At 46.0% G+C, this 18,360-nt stretch overlaps 1 protein-coding gene across 1 annotated transcript in view; it reads right to left on the reverse strand.

The window, feature by feature from the left end:
- SUPT16H (SPT16 homolog, facilitates chromatin remodeling subunit) overlaps positions 1-18,360 on the reverse strand; it is a 270,497-nt gene that overhangs the window by 176,425 nt on the left and 75,712 nt on the right. The window contains exons 9-10 of the mRNA XM_086923629.1: positions 16,623-16,696; positions 14,306-14,418 (exon numbers count right to left, since the gene is read on the reverse strand). Of these exons, the coding sequence (XP_086779755.1) occupies positions 14,306-14,418; positions 16,623-16,696 (187 nt within the window). The remainder of the gene's footprint in view (positions 1-14,305; positions 14,419-16,622; positions 16,697-18,360) is intronic.

Raw genomic sequence — 18,360 nt, forward strand, 5'->3', positions numbered from 1 at the left:
TAAATCATAAACCACTTCCATTTTGCAGCACAACATGCCCTTGTGGTAGGACGTCTAGCCTCTGATGATATTCAGGCAATCTAGGGGAAGATTGTGGTAGCCAAACTCTAGGATTTCAGCTTCCAGATCGCAAGGTTGAGATGACTGGGATCTGGATGCCTTATCACTCCATGGTTCTGAATGAGACTGGGAGTGAGATGGAGTTTTGGATGGGAAACTACTGACAACTCGAAGAGGGTTGCGAACCAGGGTTGACGGGCCCATGTAGGAGCAACCAGGATTAGTGTCAGGGAGTGCTGTTCGAGCTTTCAAACCACTAATGAAACGAGATGACGAGGTGGAAAAGCGTAAGCAAATATCCCTGACCAATTCATCCATAGTGCATTGACTTTGGACAATGGGTGTGGATCTCTTGATGCGAAATTTGGGCATTTTGCGTTTAGGTGGGTTGCGAACAGATCTATATCCGGGAAGCCCTACATTTGAAAGAACGTGAAGAGAACCTAAGGGTGGAGTTCCCATTCGTGGATCTGGTGTTGTTAATGACCGAGTAGATCCGCAATCTGGTTGTATACTCTGGGAAGGTGATCCGCAAGGAGACGTATTTTGTACGGTATGGCCCATCTCCAGATGCTCAGGGCTAACTGTTAAGAGTTGGAGAGTGTCCCCCCCTGTTTTTGCATGCAGTACATTGCTATCATGTCTGTGCGAATTAGGACAGCTCTGCCTACTTGATGAAGTTGAAAAGCTTTCAACGCTAGAAAAATTGCTAGAAGTTCTAGATGGTTTATGTGGAGTTGCTTTGTTGAAGAGTCCACATGCCCTGAAAGGTATGTTTCTGTAGATGAGCTCCCCAACCTGTAAGCGAAGAGTCTGCTGTTAGCACTATCTGTGGAACTCTGGCGACGAATCGCCGCCCCTTGGAAAGGTTTTTTGTATCACACCACTGCAGAGCCCGATGGGTGCGGCCATCTACCAACACTAGATCTGATAACTGACCTTGAGCTTGGTTCCACTGACGTTCTAAGCATTCCTGGAGGGGACACATTTGAAGTCTTGCGTAAGGAACAATTAAAATGCAAAACTACATCATTCCCATCAATTGCATTAACACTCGAGTGTTGTAACTGAAACTAGATTAGAGTCTGCATGTTGCGGATTCTGACTGGGTTGGGACACGCTAGAGCTTTGAGTGTCTATTGTGGCTCCTAGATACAATTGTGTATTGGATGGTTGGAGAGGAGACTTGGTAAGGTTTACAGTAAACTCAAGGTCGTGAAGCAGTTGGACTGTCTTGTGTGGCATAGGCAGCTTTGTTGCGCACTGGCTTTTATGAGCCAGTCGTCTAGGTAAGGGAATATGTGAATGTGCTGTCTCCTTAGATGAGCTGCAACTACTGCCAGACATTTGGTGCGGTAGTTACTCCATATGAGAACACCATGAATTGATCATGCTGGCCATATACCACAAACCTGAGGTATTTCCAGTGAGCAGGGTAAATGGGAATATGGAAATAGGCGTTCAAGTCCAGAGTGGACAGAAAGTCGCCTTGTTGAAGGAGTGGGAGCATTGATTGGAGTGTGATCATGTGAAAGTGGTCCAATTGAATATACAGATTCAGTTCTCGGAGGTCTAGTATGGGCCTGAGAGATATGTCTTTTTGTGGAATTAAAAGTACAGGGAGTATATCTGAGCCCCCAATATTGTAATGGGACTGGTTCTATAGCGTATTTTTCCAAGAGAGAGAACCTCTTGCTTTAGAAGGGTAAGATACTCTGTTGGCATTGCATGTGATCTTGGAAGAACATCTGGGGGTGTGTGTGTAAATTCGAGGCAGTAACCATATTGGATCATTTGTAGTACCCACTGGTCTGAGGTGATTGAATTCAAGACAGGTAGGAATTGAGGAGCCGTCCCCCGACAGGAGTGGAATGATCTGAGTAACGGAAGGAAGTCACTGTTTGTTTGCGGGGGAAGTGCGTGTGGAGTTGCCTCTTACTCTTCCCTTACAGTGGTTCCCTCTGAAACCACCTCTAAAATAACCTCTTGAAGAGGGGGATTGGTTGTTACCCTTGTAGGAGGAGGGGTTTTCGGTGTATACATTTTTGGAACCACCCCTATAAAAGGAGCGGCAAAAGGAATCCCTAGTGGTAGGCAATTGCCAAGCCCCCATGGACTTTGCAACCTCCGTGTCTTTTTTCATCTTCTCCAGCGAGTTATCAACCATTGGCCCAAATATATGTTCTTTGTCGAATAGTTGGTTGAGGATGGAGGTTGCACCTCAGGCTTGAATCCTGAGATTCCCAATCAAGCATGTTTGCCTAGGAGTTACACTGGTGTTTACTGTATCAGCTGCTGTATATGGTGCATCCAGGGCGCACCTGATTGAGGTATTAGTGATAAGGTTACCTTCTTGGATAGGGTCATTAACCTTAGTTTTGTGCTTTCTGGTAAAAATTGCATGAGTTTTTCTAACTCATCATAATGAGCATTATCATAGCGAGCCAACAGAGCCCGAGCGTTGGCAATGCGTCAGTGATTAGCCGCTTGTAAAGCCACTCTTTTCCCAGAGGTATCAATAAGCTTAGACTCCTTATCAGGAGGAGGAGCCTCACCTGTGGTTTGTGAGTTCGCTCTCTTGCAAGCATTGGAAACCACAAGTGTCTCTAAAGGCAACTGACCTCTGATCTAAACAGGGTCGGTGGGTGAAGGTTTACATATTTTCTCCACTCTAGGTGTAATTATTCTTGCCCTCACAGGATCTTTAAATATCTCATCTGTGTTTCAACATACCTTTTAGCAGAGGTATGGTATGAGTGGCTCTCTAAGAGGAACTAAGTGTCTCAAAAACGAAATCCTCTCCTAAAGGCTCTTTATGCAATTCCGCCCCGTGATATTGAGAAGCCCTGTTAAGGAGCTCAATGTACCCAATGTTATCATCAGGTGGGGAGGGTCTAAACAAATACAAATCAGGGTCATTATCTGGGCTTGAATCAGTATGATAATCCATTGATATGTCCTGTATCAGGGTTGATCACAAGTTTTTTTTTGCTTTGGATCCGAAGGCGTGGCATCGGGCGAGGCTCTTTAGACAGTATCTTTATCATTAGTTGTTTGTTTCGGAGTCGAAGGTTTCGGTTCAGAGCCTTTTGGTGTCGAAGGTAGAGTCTTCGGGAACGGTGGAATTGCGACTGATACAGGTTTCGATTTGGATTTCGGTGCTGAAGGTGTTTTCTCAGCACCAGAGTGGGGCCGGCTTGAGCCGGAAGGCTTCCCTTTATGTTTTAGAGCAGGGCCCGAAGGCGGGGCATCGGAAATCTTTTATTGGTGCCGACCTTGGCCCGAAGGCAGAGGGGGGGACCGGAGCCTTTGTCTTTGGTTGTTGAGGGGGCAAAGGGGTGTCTTTACTCACGGTAGACTGAAACAGAGTAACTTGCACCTCTTCTTCCATGTCAAGGTCGACTTCAGACCAGGAGAAATGTTCTTCCTCTTCGGCTCCTTGAGCTTGCTGTTCTGTGTCGAATTCTTCACCGAAGATGTCCGGTACGGAGCCGCTCTGGTGTTGCATCTCGTGGCGTTGAGCCAGACGGTCACAAAGTGTCTTTCAATCGTGATCGACACGCATCACAGTTTTTTTCGTGTTCCGGGGACAGTCAGAGGTTGCACACTTCGTGCAAGTAGGTGCGTGAGAAATTAGCACGACACCTGGGACAAAACTTGAAGGTAGTCCGTTCCATCGACTGATATTGCGGTCAGCGCGGGTAGGCCAGAAGGCCCGCCACAAGTTCTCAGATCGAAGTCTTTTCGAGATGAGACGATGCGCGACAAATGGAAAACTGCAATCAATAACAATACCGTCAAGGGTAGCTGATTGCACGTCGAAGGGGACCGAGAAACAGTGCGGAACCGGAGAGCAGCAATACACATGTCGGACGTCGGTGACCTCACCGATCACTACAACTCCACAATAACCAAGGTCTTTGACCAAGCTGTTCGACCTAAACTCAAATAAATTCCTGACAAAGACAAAAACCCATGGTTTTACGGAGCTCTTGAATAAAGGAACTCCGATCATCAGAACGGAACTGGAGACAACATCCCTCCCCTTCCATCTTAAACTACTTCGGAAAGCTAGAAACTCCTATAACAAAAATATTCTACAATCTAAAAAAAAAAGACTTCTTTAGATCAGAGCTAGACAATGCCAAGAACAGACCAAAGAAACTTTGAAATCCTAAAACCAGAATCTAACAAATTGGCCAAACAGGCTAACCTACCTCAGTGGACGCCGGGGCTGTTCTCTCCTCTCCTTCCCGCCCTGGTCCGACGCGGTGACTAGCACCGTTGCGCGGAGGGCGTGGAAGGTCGAGACTGCCACTTCCGGTTTGCGGGAGAGACCGGTTAGCGGTCTAGTTTTTCGTGAGGTCACTCGCGCTGGGACATAAAAAGCGGATGTTAATAAGGGAGCGCAGCGGACGAGCGCAGCGGGCGCGACGAAGGCGCGCCGAAGTGTCGCCAAAGTCGAGCCCGTCTGCGCCCGTCCGCGGCCGACAGCGGGCTAGGGCGATAATCCCTGGTCAAAAGTTTCGCTGGACTAGGGAACAACTCCTCAGTTTCCGCCCTCGCACTGCTACCCCATGTTTGCACGGCATGTGGAGCAGTGACAGGACCTGTCCTCACTGCAGCTTTCGTATGACCACCCGGCTTCAGGAGTCCGCGGAACAGGCGCTGGCCTGTGGTCTCCTGAATGTCAGGTCGCTTCGTAAGCATAGGCTCGATGTGTTCGAGCTGATAACTGACAAAAGCCTCGACATACTGTTTGTAACAGAAACGTGGCTTGATCAGTTCTCCGACTCCGACATCATTGAAGCCACACCAGAGAATTACTCCTGGGTTAGGCTGGATAGGCCAGAGGGGGTGGGAGGGGGGATTGCGATAATTTTTAGGGACACTTTGGCCTGCGGCTTGGAACGCACGCTGATTGCGGAGAGTGAAGCGGGTCTCTTTTCGATTAAAATTAATGGGGCTCACACGCTAAATGGATGTTTGGTATATCGACCCCCAGGGACCTGCACTAAGTTTAGGGAGAGCTTGCTAGAAAGCCTCATGGAAGAAACCCTGCGCAGGGACAAATTTCTCCTATTAGGTGATCTTAATTTGCACCTCAACTGTCCGGAGGCTACAGGGGTTGAGGATCTCGGTCGGGACATGCTCGCCCTGCAACTGGATCTGAAACTGGAAGCCCCTACGCATCGACTGGGTCATCTCCTGGACCCGGTCTATGCTAATTGGGAAGGTGTGGAGGTGTCAGGTGTTGAACCTTTTCCCTGGACCGACCACTTCCTGGTTACATTTACAATCCAGAGCAGAAATGCTCATAAAACTAGCCAGGCACCATCCAACTTTCGTAGAAGAAAGTGGGCTCAATTTTCGGTGGAAAATTTTAACCACGCCCTAACTAGGGATGGTCTTCCGGGGGGCGAGGATATAGAAGCCGCCACCCGCAACCTGAATCATCGTATTTTGGCTGCGCTTGACCAGACAGCCCCACTCTGCCGTTCGAATACAAGTGCTCGGAAAGAGCGCTCAGCACCTTGGTTCAGTGCTGAGCTGAGACTGACAAAGGCAGATTGTAGGCGGGCAGAAAAAGTCTGGAGGGTGTCCTATGACAGCAAGGCCAGGGAAGTATTCCTGGACAAAAGGCGTATTCACCATAGGCTGATAAAAAAGTCTAAGGCAGCCTACTTTGCTGAACAAATTCAAGGGGCAGAGAACTCCGCTAAGGAACTCTTTGGCATTTACAAATCCCTGACGTCGGTAAATGCACCCACAGAACCGGAGACCTGCTCTACGGAGTCTTGTGACCGGATTGCAGACTACTTCTCCGCTAAAGTGGAGAAGATTTACTCGACCTTCCCTACTCGGTCCACAGGATGGGACCTAGAGGAAGCAGTAGGGGACACAGAGACGGCAGGGCAAATATCACACTATCGCACCCCTCCTCCGGAGGAACTAATAGCGGTGTGCCGCTCTGTTAAATCAGGGTCCCCGTGGGACCCGGTGTCGCCAAAACGCTTGGCAGACAGTTTGGAAGTCCTGGAGCCTTATATAAGGCACGTCCTTGATGTGTCCTTCGGATCGGGGAAGCTGCCGGTCGGATGGAAACAAGCGGTGGTGCTCCCGCTCAGGAAGAAATCCCACCTGGGCTTCGAGGTATTAGAAAATCTGAGGCCCATCTCCCTCCTGCCTTTCCTGTCAAAAGTGGCAGAGAAGGTGGTTAATACCCAAATTATGAAGCATGTGGAGGAAAGGGGATTGCTCCATGCGACGCAGTTTGGCTTTAGACCTCGACATTCCACCGAGTCCGCCCTCCTCATGGCGACGGAACATCTGAGAGAGGGCGTGGACGCAGGTCAAACTATGGCGCTGATCCTGCTGGACCTCAGCGCGGCGTTCGACACTGTAGCTCATAACATCCTGCTACAGTGTCTGAACAGTGGTGGCATATCTGGCACCGCGCTGAGATGGATCCATGACTTCCTCAATGAGAGAAGTTTTCAAGTCAGGCAGGGAGACTGCTATTCAAGGGGGGTGCCTTTGGGCCAAGGCGTGCCGCAGGGCTCGTCTTTGAGCCCAACCCTCTTTAATTTGTATGTCGCGCCTGTTGCATCGATCGTAGAGAGCCATGGCCTCCAACTGGTGTCCTACGCCGACGACACGCAGCTGGTGATCTCCCTGTCGCAGGCGCCCTGTCTTGCTGCCGATGGCTTCCGTTCGTGCATGAAAGATCTTGCCGAATGGATGGCCAATAACTGTTTGAAGCTGAACGGTAGCAAGACAGAGGTGTTGGTGGTAGGGAAAGCCCAGTCTGCCTGGTCGTCGGCGTGGTGGCCCTCCTGCCTTGGACCCTCCCCTACCCCGTGCCTTGAGGCGCGCAACTTGGGGGTGTGGTTTGACGCTGGGCTTACTTTCGGCCCCCAGATCAATCGGGTGGTGGGAGTCTGCTTCGGCATTCTGAAGAGGCTGAGAAAGGTCTTGGACCTACTCCCGCTTGAAGCACGCCAAACCCTGGTTCATGCCCTGGTCACGGCGAGGGCGGACTATGGGAACCTGCTGTACCTGGGGGCTCCAGAAAAAAGTATGGCCCGGCTGCAAGTGTTGCAGAATGCGGCAGCGCGTCTGACCCTCAGACTGCCAAAAAGGGCGCCTTCTAGGGCGGCCCTCCAGCAGCTTCACTGGCTCCCGGTGAGGAGAAGGGTAGAGTACAAAGCCCTTTGCACCTGCCATCGTATTTTGAATGGCAGAGCACCGGCCCCTCTGACGAATCTGATCACAGCGTACACACCAGCTCGCGCGCTAAGATCTGCAGGGGGTGGCCTGCTGAGGACTCCCAGAATTAAGAAGGCCCGCATGGGAGGCAGGTCGTTTAGACACCTGGCAGCAACCAATTGGAACAAACTGCCCACGAACCTGCGCCTGGAGCCAGATGAGGCGAGATTCCGGGCGAAACTAAAAACTTATCTTTATAGTAAATAGGGCCCCTGTAGCTTGTGTGCTCACTGTTATCTGCCTACCTCCACTTTCAGCGCGCGGACACGCCGGTGTGCGTAATCGCAGCGCTTAACAAATGTCCCAATAATAATAATAAATCCGCTCTCCTGACCTCGAAATCACAGCTTGGCAACAAAGAATTTTCTTCACTCTTCACAGCAAAAACAAACTCCTTCCAACTCAAACTTAACACAACAGTAACTAACTAAACCACCTCAAAGAACCTTCAAGCTGAAAACCCAGAACAACCAGAGTTACTTTTGCCAAAAAATAACTCACTGGTTCACTTTCAAACTTTACGATCCTAATCACATCTCCAAAACTTTAGCAACCACTAAACCTAACAACTACTTCAATGACTCTGTCCCCTCAAATGGCCTTCCCCACATCTACCAAGTCAGCTCCCCTCTCTGGACCAAAACCATCAACGCCACGCAGGCATAAGGGCACATACCAGACTGCCAAAAAACAGGCAAAGTCACCCCTATACTAAACAAACCAACAGCAAACCCCTCCGACCCAAACAATTTCTGACCCATAACCAACATTCCCATGCTAGCCAACATCCTGGAAAGATGTGTTCAACAACAACTGAACCAACACATCATTGACTTCAACCTCCTGAACATCCACCAATCTGTGGTCAGACCAGGCCATAGAACAAAGTTAGCCATTCTGCATATAGTGGACGACGCCCTCCTTGCTCTGGACCACAACAAAACCCGTCTACTAGTCCTTTCTCGACCTCTCCTCAGCCTTCGACACGTGTAATCACAACAAAATTCTAAGACTAGAAAATAGGATGGGTTTATCTGGAACAGTCCTTCAATGGTTAAAATCCTTTCTGGAAAACAGAACTCATTCGTTCATGGTGAACAAAAATATTTCCACTTCCTCACCGAACGCTCTAGGAGTACCACATGGCTCTACCCTATCCCCCACCCTATTCAACCTATGTCAAACTACTGCAGCAGGTGAACATAGCCTACCACATAGACGGGGATGACAACTTTACATCAAGATCTCCTCCATTGAAGACAAAGACGATGAACTTGGCACTCGAAAATACCGTCCACTGGCTAACAGCCACCTTCGACAAGCTAAACTCGCAAAAACAGAATTTCTTCTTATCTCCCCCCCCTAATAACTCCAAGGAGACAAAGGAATGGACCAAGTTGATCACTGAACTGGACGCCAACTCTGGTGGATTTCACCAAATCACTTGGAATTACACTAGCTAAGAACCTTAACATGTAAACCCACATCAACCTGTTAGCTAAAAAACTACGCTTTCACCTCAGCTATCTTAGGAAAATGAAACCCTTCATCGAGAACCCGGACCTCAAAACTGCAGTTAAGTCCTTAGTCATCTCAAGGCTTGAGTACGGATGCGCCACTCTCGCGGGGCTTCCCAAAATCTCAACAGCCCATTAAAAAGCCTGTCTCAACGCCACAGCAAGTCTACTAACAGGATCTAGGAAATTTGACCACATATAGTCAAACCTGAAAGTACTTAACTGGCTACCTTAAGACGGTCGAATCCACCTAAAAATTGAATGCATCACTCACAAAGCGCTTCACCGCAATACTCCCCGCTAACTATCCCAAAAACTCATCTTATCTGGAGGGATCAGACATTCTAGAAGCGTGGATGTGTGGCTCACTGGTTAGAAGCAGCAGACCCTGAAGCAGATCAGGCCCGGGATCATGGGTCCCACGCTGCAACTCTGGGCAATAGCTTGCTTAATCTCCACAACGGCCCCAACAACACTGGGATGCCTGGCTTCACCTTGGGGGTGCCCATGAGGGGAATCTCATAGGGAGAGCCAGGAAGGGTTCACCAGCGTTATACAGCGCCGGGACACCCTGAGATGGGGCAGCTGTGCGCTTCACATGTATACTACATTTTACATTTACTCCTGAAACCCTAACGTTTCAACAAGAAAAAAACCTGACAGAGCATTCCTTATGTGCAAATTACTCCCGTAAACTATCACAAAGACCGTTCCTAGTCTACACCCTTAAACCTGCCTCTTCTATCCCTTCAAGGACACCCTCGCTGCTTATGACCGGTTGCTCAGAAATACTCTCACGCCTGTGACCCTCGAAAGTTTGTAAAAAATTTGCTGATCTTATGTATTCTATATTTTGCTTGTTTTCTTCGTACTGTGCTTCCATTGTAAAGCGCTCAGATACCCTTCCCTGGGTCTGGTCCGCGCTATAGAAAACAATTAAAAATGAAATAAACACTTAAACCTGATGGTGAAAAAAAAACATGTCTATCAATGGAGTCGATGCCCATGGCACTATCACCGAAAGGAGGAGTCGCCTACCTAGTGACTTGAGAAACTTTTTCAAAGAAAAACAAAGTGTAAACATCTGGACCCAACACTAGATGACGATCTATGCATAGCATATGATCTAGAGCTCTTATGCCTCGAACATTTGTTTCGGGCATGATGCCTGTGTTTTAAGACCTAGGCTTAGCAGAATAATTACTTTCATGATTGCATTTTCATATTAATTCTATTATTTAGAACACCTACCCATTTTCTTATTCATTTTTTGAGCAGTAAAGCTTTAGTCGTTTTCGAAACGCTTGCTCATCACTATTTTTCGTGATTAATATAATCTTGCTATTGCTATGGCCATATACAAAAACACTAGAATTAACAGAATTGTTACTCATACAAAACAAATTTAGGTAAGGATACTGAGGTATACATTGTAGGAAGCTGGCTCTTTATGAGATATACCACCAAGTGGTTATATAGTGCAAAGAGTCCAGAGATTTCCCAAGAGGTGTAAAGGGCTCAATGTAAACCTAAAGTGCTTTATTTGTGGTAGTGTGGTCAAGCAGACTTAGGCCTAACACAGTACAAGACCATTGTCATACACACAGCGTTTAATAAAATGATACGACTCAAAATGGGGATAAACACCAATTTTATAAAAAAGTTTCTTTCAAGATTTATTTTAAGACCAAGATGTACGTTAAAAGGCAGGGACGTTTTTCTACAAAAATGCTTTTCACTTTAGCCCACTTTAAAAAGTGGACATTTAGTGGAATTTTTCAGTTCAGCAATGTTACTATGAGAGAAACATAAGTGCAATCTTGAGAGTAAGTACACAGTTTGAAGAAAGGCTGCAGGCGCAGCCAGGAGGCCGGACGAAAAAAAACAGCTGGCCAGGTAAGTACTGATGCAAGGCGACGTAGGGACCCCCATGGTCAAGCTCCCCAGGGGCTTTGGGTGCAGGGGTGTCCTTCAGTGTAGGGAATAGCTTACCGGGCAGGTCGTGTCAGGGGGAGTCTTCGGATTGAGGCGTCAAGGTGGAGTCCAGCAGTGGTCAGCCCATTGTGGACACTGGATCAGAGCCACTGGAGAATATTCGCAGGACTGATGGGCCACTTGAACTCGAGCTGTGGGCGTTTGGTGCAGAGGTGGGTTCGGAGGCAGTTTTGGGGTTCCTCAGGGAAGATCTTTCTTTTAAAGTTGGTTCTTTCTTCAACTGGTCCGCTGTTCTTGGGAGATCTTGATCTTTATTGAAGGGAGGCAGTCCTCCCAGAGCTTTGGAGGTCGCCGAGCGACAGGATTGCTGCCCAGCGACCTTTCGGTGAAGGATCATCGAGAGCTGCATACCAGTAGGGCTGGGGCAAAGTCAGTTGGCTTCTGCTGTCTTCTCTGCTGGTGCAACGCTTTAGTGTCCGTTTCTCTTCAGGTCATTAGGAATTTTATTTCAGGGTTGGGGGTACACCTAAATACTTGATTTAGGGGTGTTACATGGGAGGAACTGGTAGGGACCAACAGGGTCCTTACCTGGGGTGTCTACACCCTCTATTATGCCACCAGCTTGCGGTAGAGGGCCTAGCGCTAGACTTAATTGGATAAGTACCACCAACTTCAAGATGGTGGGCACTGAAAAACGTGCTTCACTTCACCTCCAGCATCTGAGGATTGGGGTTGGCGAAGGGGAGCATACTATTTCGCACTAAGTCTTCCTGCCGGCTCTCTGAACCGGGGGCTGCCATGTGCTCGCAGCAGAGGCTGGGGTCGTATTACAAACCCGGCAAGGCCTTTGAAACTTCCCCCCTCAAGCTCTGTGCTCATCCGGATATATTTTATTTCTGGGTTCAGAGAGCATGGGCTCTCGATCCAGGGGTCCAGAAACATGTTGGGTGGTGAAAGGCAGCCTAAAGCCAGTCGGAGACCACACCAGCGTTAGTAGGTTTTCATGGGGCACCTCTGAGGTGCCCTCTAGGTACATAGTTTAATAAATACCACACTTGTATCAATATGGGTTTATTAAGAGGAGCTGTTAGGTACCAAACACTCCTAGATTCAGTGAAGTCATCATGGTGCAGGGGAACTCTAGTTGTACGTTTTCATTCCCATGTACTCTCTGTGGCCTCACTGGCATGTACAATATTAAGGATAGCCTTAAACATTGTAGGTGCATATCTGCTCATGCAGATATGCCCACACCAGAGATATACTGCACCATGCCTTAGGGCTTGAAAGGCCTGCTAGAAAGGTGACTTACCTATATCTTAGGCAGTGCTGCTGGACATGGCATGCATACAAGTAGTGTGCCATGTCTACTGTTTTTCTATGCACCAAGGCATGCAAACTGCCACGGCATGGCCTTGGGGAGGGATCCCCCTAGGGCGGTACAATTCGTGCTGCAGCCCTCAGGGACCCTTTTTAGCCTAAAGGCCCCTGGAACCAGGGGCATCTTTTACTAGGGACATATATGCGAGCCAGTGGTGGACCAGTTTTAGGGGAAGAACACTGGTACTGAGAATTTGCTTAACGGGGACCCAGTACCCTACAGTCAAAGTTGTATCAGAAACCAGCCAAAAAGTGGGGGGTACTGCAACAGAAATCCACTTTCCAACATACATCATTCAACACAAAGCTTAGAAAGTAATGTATCGTGGACAAAGAACTAATATCAGACAGTTATAAAACATCTGTGTATGATCTGCACTAGATGCATCTAGAACAGCAATGTGCTGATGAAACGCATTTGACTACATCAGAAAAATAATAAACCTGATTCAAGCATAAAAAAGCTGCCCACGGTATCCTGCAAAAGTAAAGGTCTTGTACATAAATGAAATCCGCATTGCCGGATTCGATCTTCTGCACTAGCCACTCGTGTACGAAACTTTTATTAATTCTTGCGACCAGGTGCCATTATCTGGCTCTAAATTGGATTAAAATTGAGAACTACAATAACTATATACAGAAGAGATTTCTTTCACGTAATACAAATGGTAATCTCATCTACTCCAGTATTTTACACCTACGAGAAATGGCCTGCAATGTATAGTAAAATAAGTCAACGCTTTACTTTCTGATCTCAGCTGTTCATATCTCCAAAATACAGGACTCATCCGATTCTTATTAATTGAAAATCCAAATTTCACCATAATGCAGTATGGGAAATCAGAATATCTGTGATACATCGGAGACATGCTAAATGGATCAGCTGTTCAAGGCATTCAACTAGGAATGCCAAGCTAAAATCTTCAGAGTGTAAACGCAAAAGAAAATGTCCTCATGTATCCACAAGAGTAATGCGTTTTAGATGCAGTAGAATAACTGCTACAAAAGTAAGTTTTGATATCAAGAGGAGAGTTCAGTAAGGACACTCAGATCACTTTGTGTCATGTTCACGCTCCTCTGTTTTACCCAACACAAACTGTCACATACTCATTTGCTGTAATCCAATTTAAACAAAGTGGATACAACTGTATGAGATACTAGGCCGAATGTTTATATTCTGCCAATGCCGATTTACATTTCTACTAAATATTCACAGCATAATGAGGGGACTAGTTGAAGCAAGTGAGCCAATGAAAGATCAACAATGGAGAAAGAAGGAGAGTCCAGCCCGCATTTTTAAAGGAATCTCAGGCCCATTTTACTGTTCGAGAACATTGACAAATTCTCATTCCAGGCTCAGTATTGTCGCAGTCTATTAAAAGTAGCTAGTGTAAGCCCATAAAGGCAATGGGATGTTAACTACACTGTGCACCAAAAGAATAGAGATTAAGCTGTACTCATATGGTTGCTTGGTATCCGATATCAAATAAGTGGGTTTGCTCATGCACTACAATAAGATGTATACAGATATAGGCAGGCAGGCTGAGGCCAAGATGCCCTGGGCACACTTCATGAATGTATGGCTGTAAGTGTGGCTGTGCATGGCTTATTTCATCTCCGAGCGGTCCTCCTCATCAAACACAGGCACTAAGAATACACAGTCTATCTTTCAAGTGTGCTTTTGGCAACTTACCTAATTTGTCAGCATGGGTTGGAAGGAAGATGGACCAAAATGCTCTAGTAGGATGAGTGATCACTAGTGAAAACTGTCAGTGCCACCAACTTCTTGCATCTCCTCTCAGCTTAAAACTTGTCACCCGTCTTCTGCCACACCTTGCTTCCTCTCGCTCTGCACCCTCCTACACATCTGCACAAGGCTCTGCCATAGCCACTCCCCGTCTGCACTGTCCTGCAGTAATATTTTCTTCTTAGGCCTATCCTCCGCCTGCCCATTTTAGATCAACTTTCCAAAACACCGGATGAATGCTTGTTCAACAAAACCTGACATATCGTGCAACGGTCTAAGGGAAAACACTAATGGGAATCTTGCCTGCCTACAGTTTTGTTAATTAAAATGTTTGTATATTTAGCATTTTACTCCTCAAATGTACTTGTTATTGAATACACAAATATTCCGTACATACCTCGTTGACAAGCACAGTGTCACCAAGGAATAATGAGTAGGTCTTCTCCTCTGGTTTTTTCCCCTCCTTGTTGGTCAGATCGGACAGACCCAGATTGATGCTGAAAACCATTCCTGGGGACCCAGAAGTGCATTGTTATTCAAACGAACTGTATGAGTTTTAGAATGGAAGAATAAGGTGATTCAATGAGCTGAAGAAGCACTAGAATAAATATTTAAAGAGAGAACAGGGCTTGTAAGAACATCCCTGCACCGGAGAAAGCCGAATTAAGAAGCTACAGACTTTGTGGACTATGCAGCAAGCCAGTGTATATATATATATATATACACACACATATACACACACACACACACACATTCACCAAAGTCTGCCACAGACGCAGTTCGCCTGCCTTTAAGTGTTGGTGCCAGCCGTGATGGCAGTTAGCCACAAGACATTAATATTTCGATCCACAGTTCTGTGGCACACCAAATCCAAGTCAAATACTTTATTTGCCAACAACGCGTTTCAGCTGGAAACAGCTTTTCTGGGCTTGGGTTAGTCAGTGACAAAGGCGGTTTCCGGCTGAAACGGGTTTTTGGCGAATAAAGTATCTAACTTAGATTTGGTGTGGCGCCTCTTTCCTCAGAACTGTGGATCAAAGTTTGGATATGGATACGGATATATATATATATATATATATATATATATATATATATATATATATATATATATATATATATATATATATATATATATATATATATAAATATAAATACAGCACAGAGGGAGTCCACAACGTTTTCTCCTTTCTTTAGGTACTTTTATTTCATTATATTACACTATATTACTATTATATTATATATAAATTTAAAAGAAAGGGAGAGAGGAAGAAAGGGAGAGAGGAAGAAAGGGAGAGAGGAAGAAAGGGATAGACGAAAGGGACTAAGAAGGAAAGGAACAAGTAAGGAAGGAAAGGGAAAGGAAAGGGAAATGAAGGAAAGTTAAATAAAGACGAAGGAAAGGGAAATAAAGAAGGAAAGGGAAAGAAGGAAAAAAGAAAGAAGGAAGTAAAGAAAGGAGAAAAAATAGATCTCACGGCAAACTGATTGGTTAGCGCCAGGAACAACCTTCAACAAAACCAACTTCTTTACTAGCACTGCCTAAGGACAGAAGCCACAGGTATATATGAAGCTCAATTAGGAGTCTACCACAGCAACTAAAAAAAAACACTTTTGAGTTACATTCTGTTGGCTTACGGATCTTTATTACCAAACTGGATTCAGAAGTGTCCAGGAGAACTTATTCCCACTTAATGCCAACCATGGAAAGATAGTATTCCCTGTATATTTGACTTTATTTTTCACATAAGCAGCTCAAATTAATTATTCATTTTTGGACGCACCAGTGCACTTGTATCGACTTTGGTTAACAGACCATTTAAACATTTCCTACATTTTAAAAATCTTCTCACAAAAGCAGTCACAACCATACAAACATTTGTTCCTCAACCATTTAGCGAAGTATATAGTTGGCCAATACCCTGTTAATCACTTCAAATTATTATTAGACTTCGAATCAGTCATTGGAAACAAGAATGCAACAAGTTACAGAATTTGTAATAAGAAATTTTAAAATAATAAATACATGCTCAACAAATCAACTACATGTGATGCAAGCCTAAGAACTACCTCGCATACAACATCTGCGCCGATCATGCTCTGTAAGTAAACCTTTGTCTCTTCTACTTATATAGCTGGTAAATCCCGTCATCTCACTATTGTAAGCAACAACTTCATTTTCAGGACCCACATTCCAACAGTTGTGATATACAAGTGTTGGATATAATCTTGTGAAGGGCACAGAGCTACGCATTGATCACAATCACTGTGTTTTAAACAGTTAAATGACCGGCCCAAGGCACCACAACTTAAGTGAAGCTAGGAAACAGACACACCTAGGTGGTAGAGCTTTCTGCACCTCAGCATCAAGGCTGTGGAACGAGCTGCCTCAAAAGATTAGACTGATCGACAACCTGCTGGAATTTAGAAAGAGTCTAAAGACATGGCTCTTATCCAAAACCTAAAGTTCGACCCCAGGCTCATCAAACGTGTCACTCCATCTGACACAAACTCCGCTGTATTGTTCTTTTCCATCTGAATATTCCTTCTGGCGCCAGGATACCCATAGGGTGACAGCTGCGCTGTATAAATATTAATACAATACAATACACCAAAGAAGAACGAAATACTGGGTGACCGGATGAGCAAAGACTATGATCAAAGGGAGCACAAAATTTGGGGATAGGAACGGGTGGTGAATGAGTCACTGTACTTACCCTTCTTTAGCTGTAAATTATTCTTGCTGTTTATAACTAAGGATCCTTCCCGGAACTCAATACCCATAGCAAACCTGTGAAGGCATCGACATAGATATAGTGAGAAACCTTTTTACATCAAGACCACCCTAGAACTTGTGAAACCGGTAATTAAGTATACAATCTCGACAATGTAGCAATGGCAGAGAAAAACAAAAAGGATTATAAATATTTTCATTCTCCAAATGTGTCATCCTTTGTAACTTGTTCATGAAGTGAAGGACCACCCAGTTAAAAGGGATTTGGAGAACAGCCAGGAGAGCAGCTTTATGGCTTCTAATAACCATACCGACGACCTACTCCAACCAACAGTGCATACTCATCCCAGACACAGAGGTCAGCATCCGCAGAAAATAATCTGTTTGCTCACAAACACACAGGAACAATATAAGGTGCTGAGCAGTACGTTTCCTGTGGCATTCCTATTACTCAGCAGGAGCTACTTATAGATTCACACAGGCATGACTGAACGTTGTTTCTACTCTGGCAAATAGTGTTTGGATTTCATATCACAGGTGTAAGTGCCTTCTTTTTGCATTGTTGCCCCCACTTTTTGCTGATGTACTTTGAGTGTGCTCTGGGCTCCTGCCAAACCGGTACCGGTGGTGCTATGTGCTTTCCCTAAAACTGCATTGAAAACAAAACCCAATTGGCACTCTCTGGCCACAGGTCAGCCCCTGGTAAGCGGTACCACATGTACCCAGGGAATTATGACCAGAGAAGCCTCTAGGGGCTGCAGCACTTATTGTGCCACCGTTGGAAGCCCTGTACCTACACACACACACACACACACACACTGCCTTTGCAGGCTGCGTGTTTTGGTGCAGAACCAAGTGAAGAGTCCACATGGCACACATACCCGTGTAAAACAATGTAAAGTTGAAAGATGCACACCTGTGTACTCGTTCTTTACTCCAAAGTTTCACCCAAAAATTGACATTGTTCAGAACTATGTAGGCGTGCATGCGTGTAAAGCGCTCAGTCCAATTGCGCTGCACTGGGGCAGCCGCATGCATGGTTCAAGATTGGAGTTCGGCCCAATGCGTTTCGAAAGATTCTGGAGGTGCTTGGAGCCACACTGCTTGCAGGTAAGTGGATCTGGTTGCAGGGGCCAAGCCTTGGGGGTTGGGACCAGCACGCGGGGAAGCTGCACAGAAAACATACACCAGTGACACAGGGACTGCCCGGTGCAGGTTGCACAATCAGCGTTGAGCGCCCAATGCTTTACAATGGAGTTTCTTTTTTTGACAAACAGGCTGCAGGCGTAGCACAGGAAGCTGCAAGAGGGAGATCAAGGACAACAGAGGTAAGCAGAGATATAGGGTGTCGTAGGGCCACCGTCTGTTAAGCTAACCAAGGCCCAGGGGCTTTGAGTGCAGGGGTGCTGTACGAAAGTGCCCTCTTTTTGCATGGTTGCTACCACTTTTTGCTAAACTGCTAATGTACTTTGACCTAGTGTGCCCTGGCCTCCTGCCAAAAAGTTACCCAGGGTCTACGTTCTTTCCCTAAAACTGCATTGAAAACAAAAACCAATTGGCACTCTCTGGCCATAGGCCAACCCATTGTAACTGGTACCCCAGGTCCCAAGGGCACTATGGCCAGTGAAGGCCTCTAAGGTCTGCAGCCCTTTACCTATATATATATATATATATATATATATATATATATATATATATATATATATATATATATATATATA

This window comes from Lissotriton vulgaris, chromosome 5 (genome assembly GCF_964263255.1).
Source record: "Lissotriton vulgaris chromosome 5, aLisVul1.2, whole genome shotgun sequence".
NCBI lineage: Eukaryota > Metazoa > Chordata > Amphibia > Caudata > Salamandridae > Lissotriton > Lissotriton vulgaris.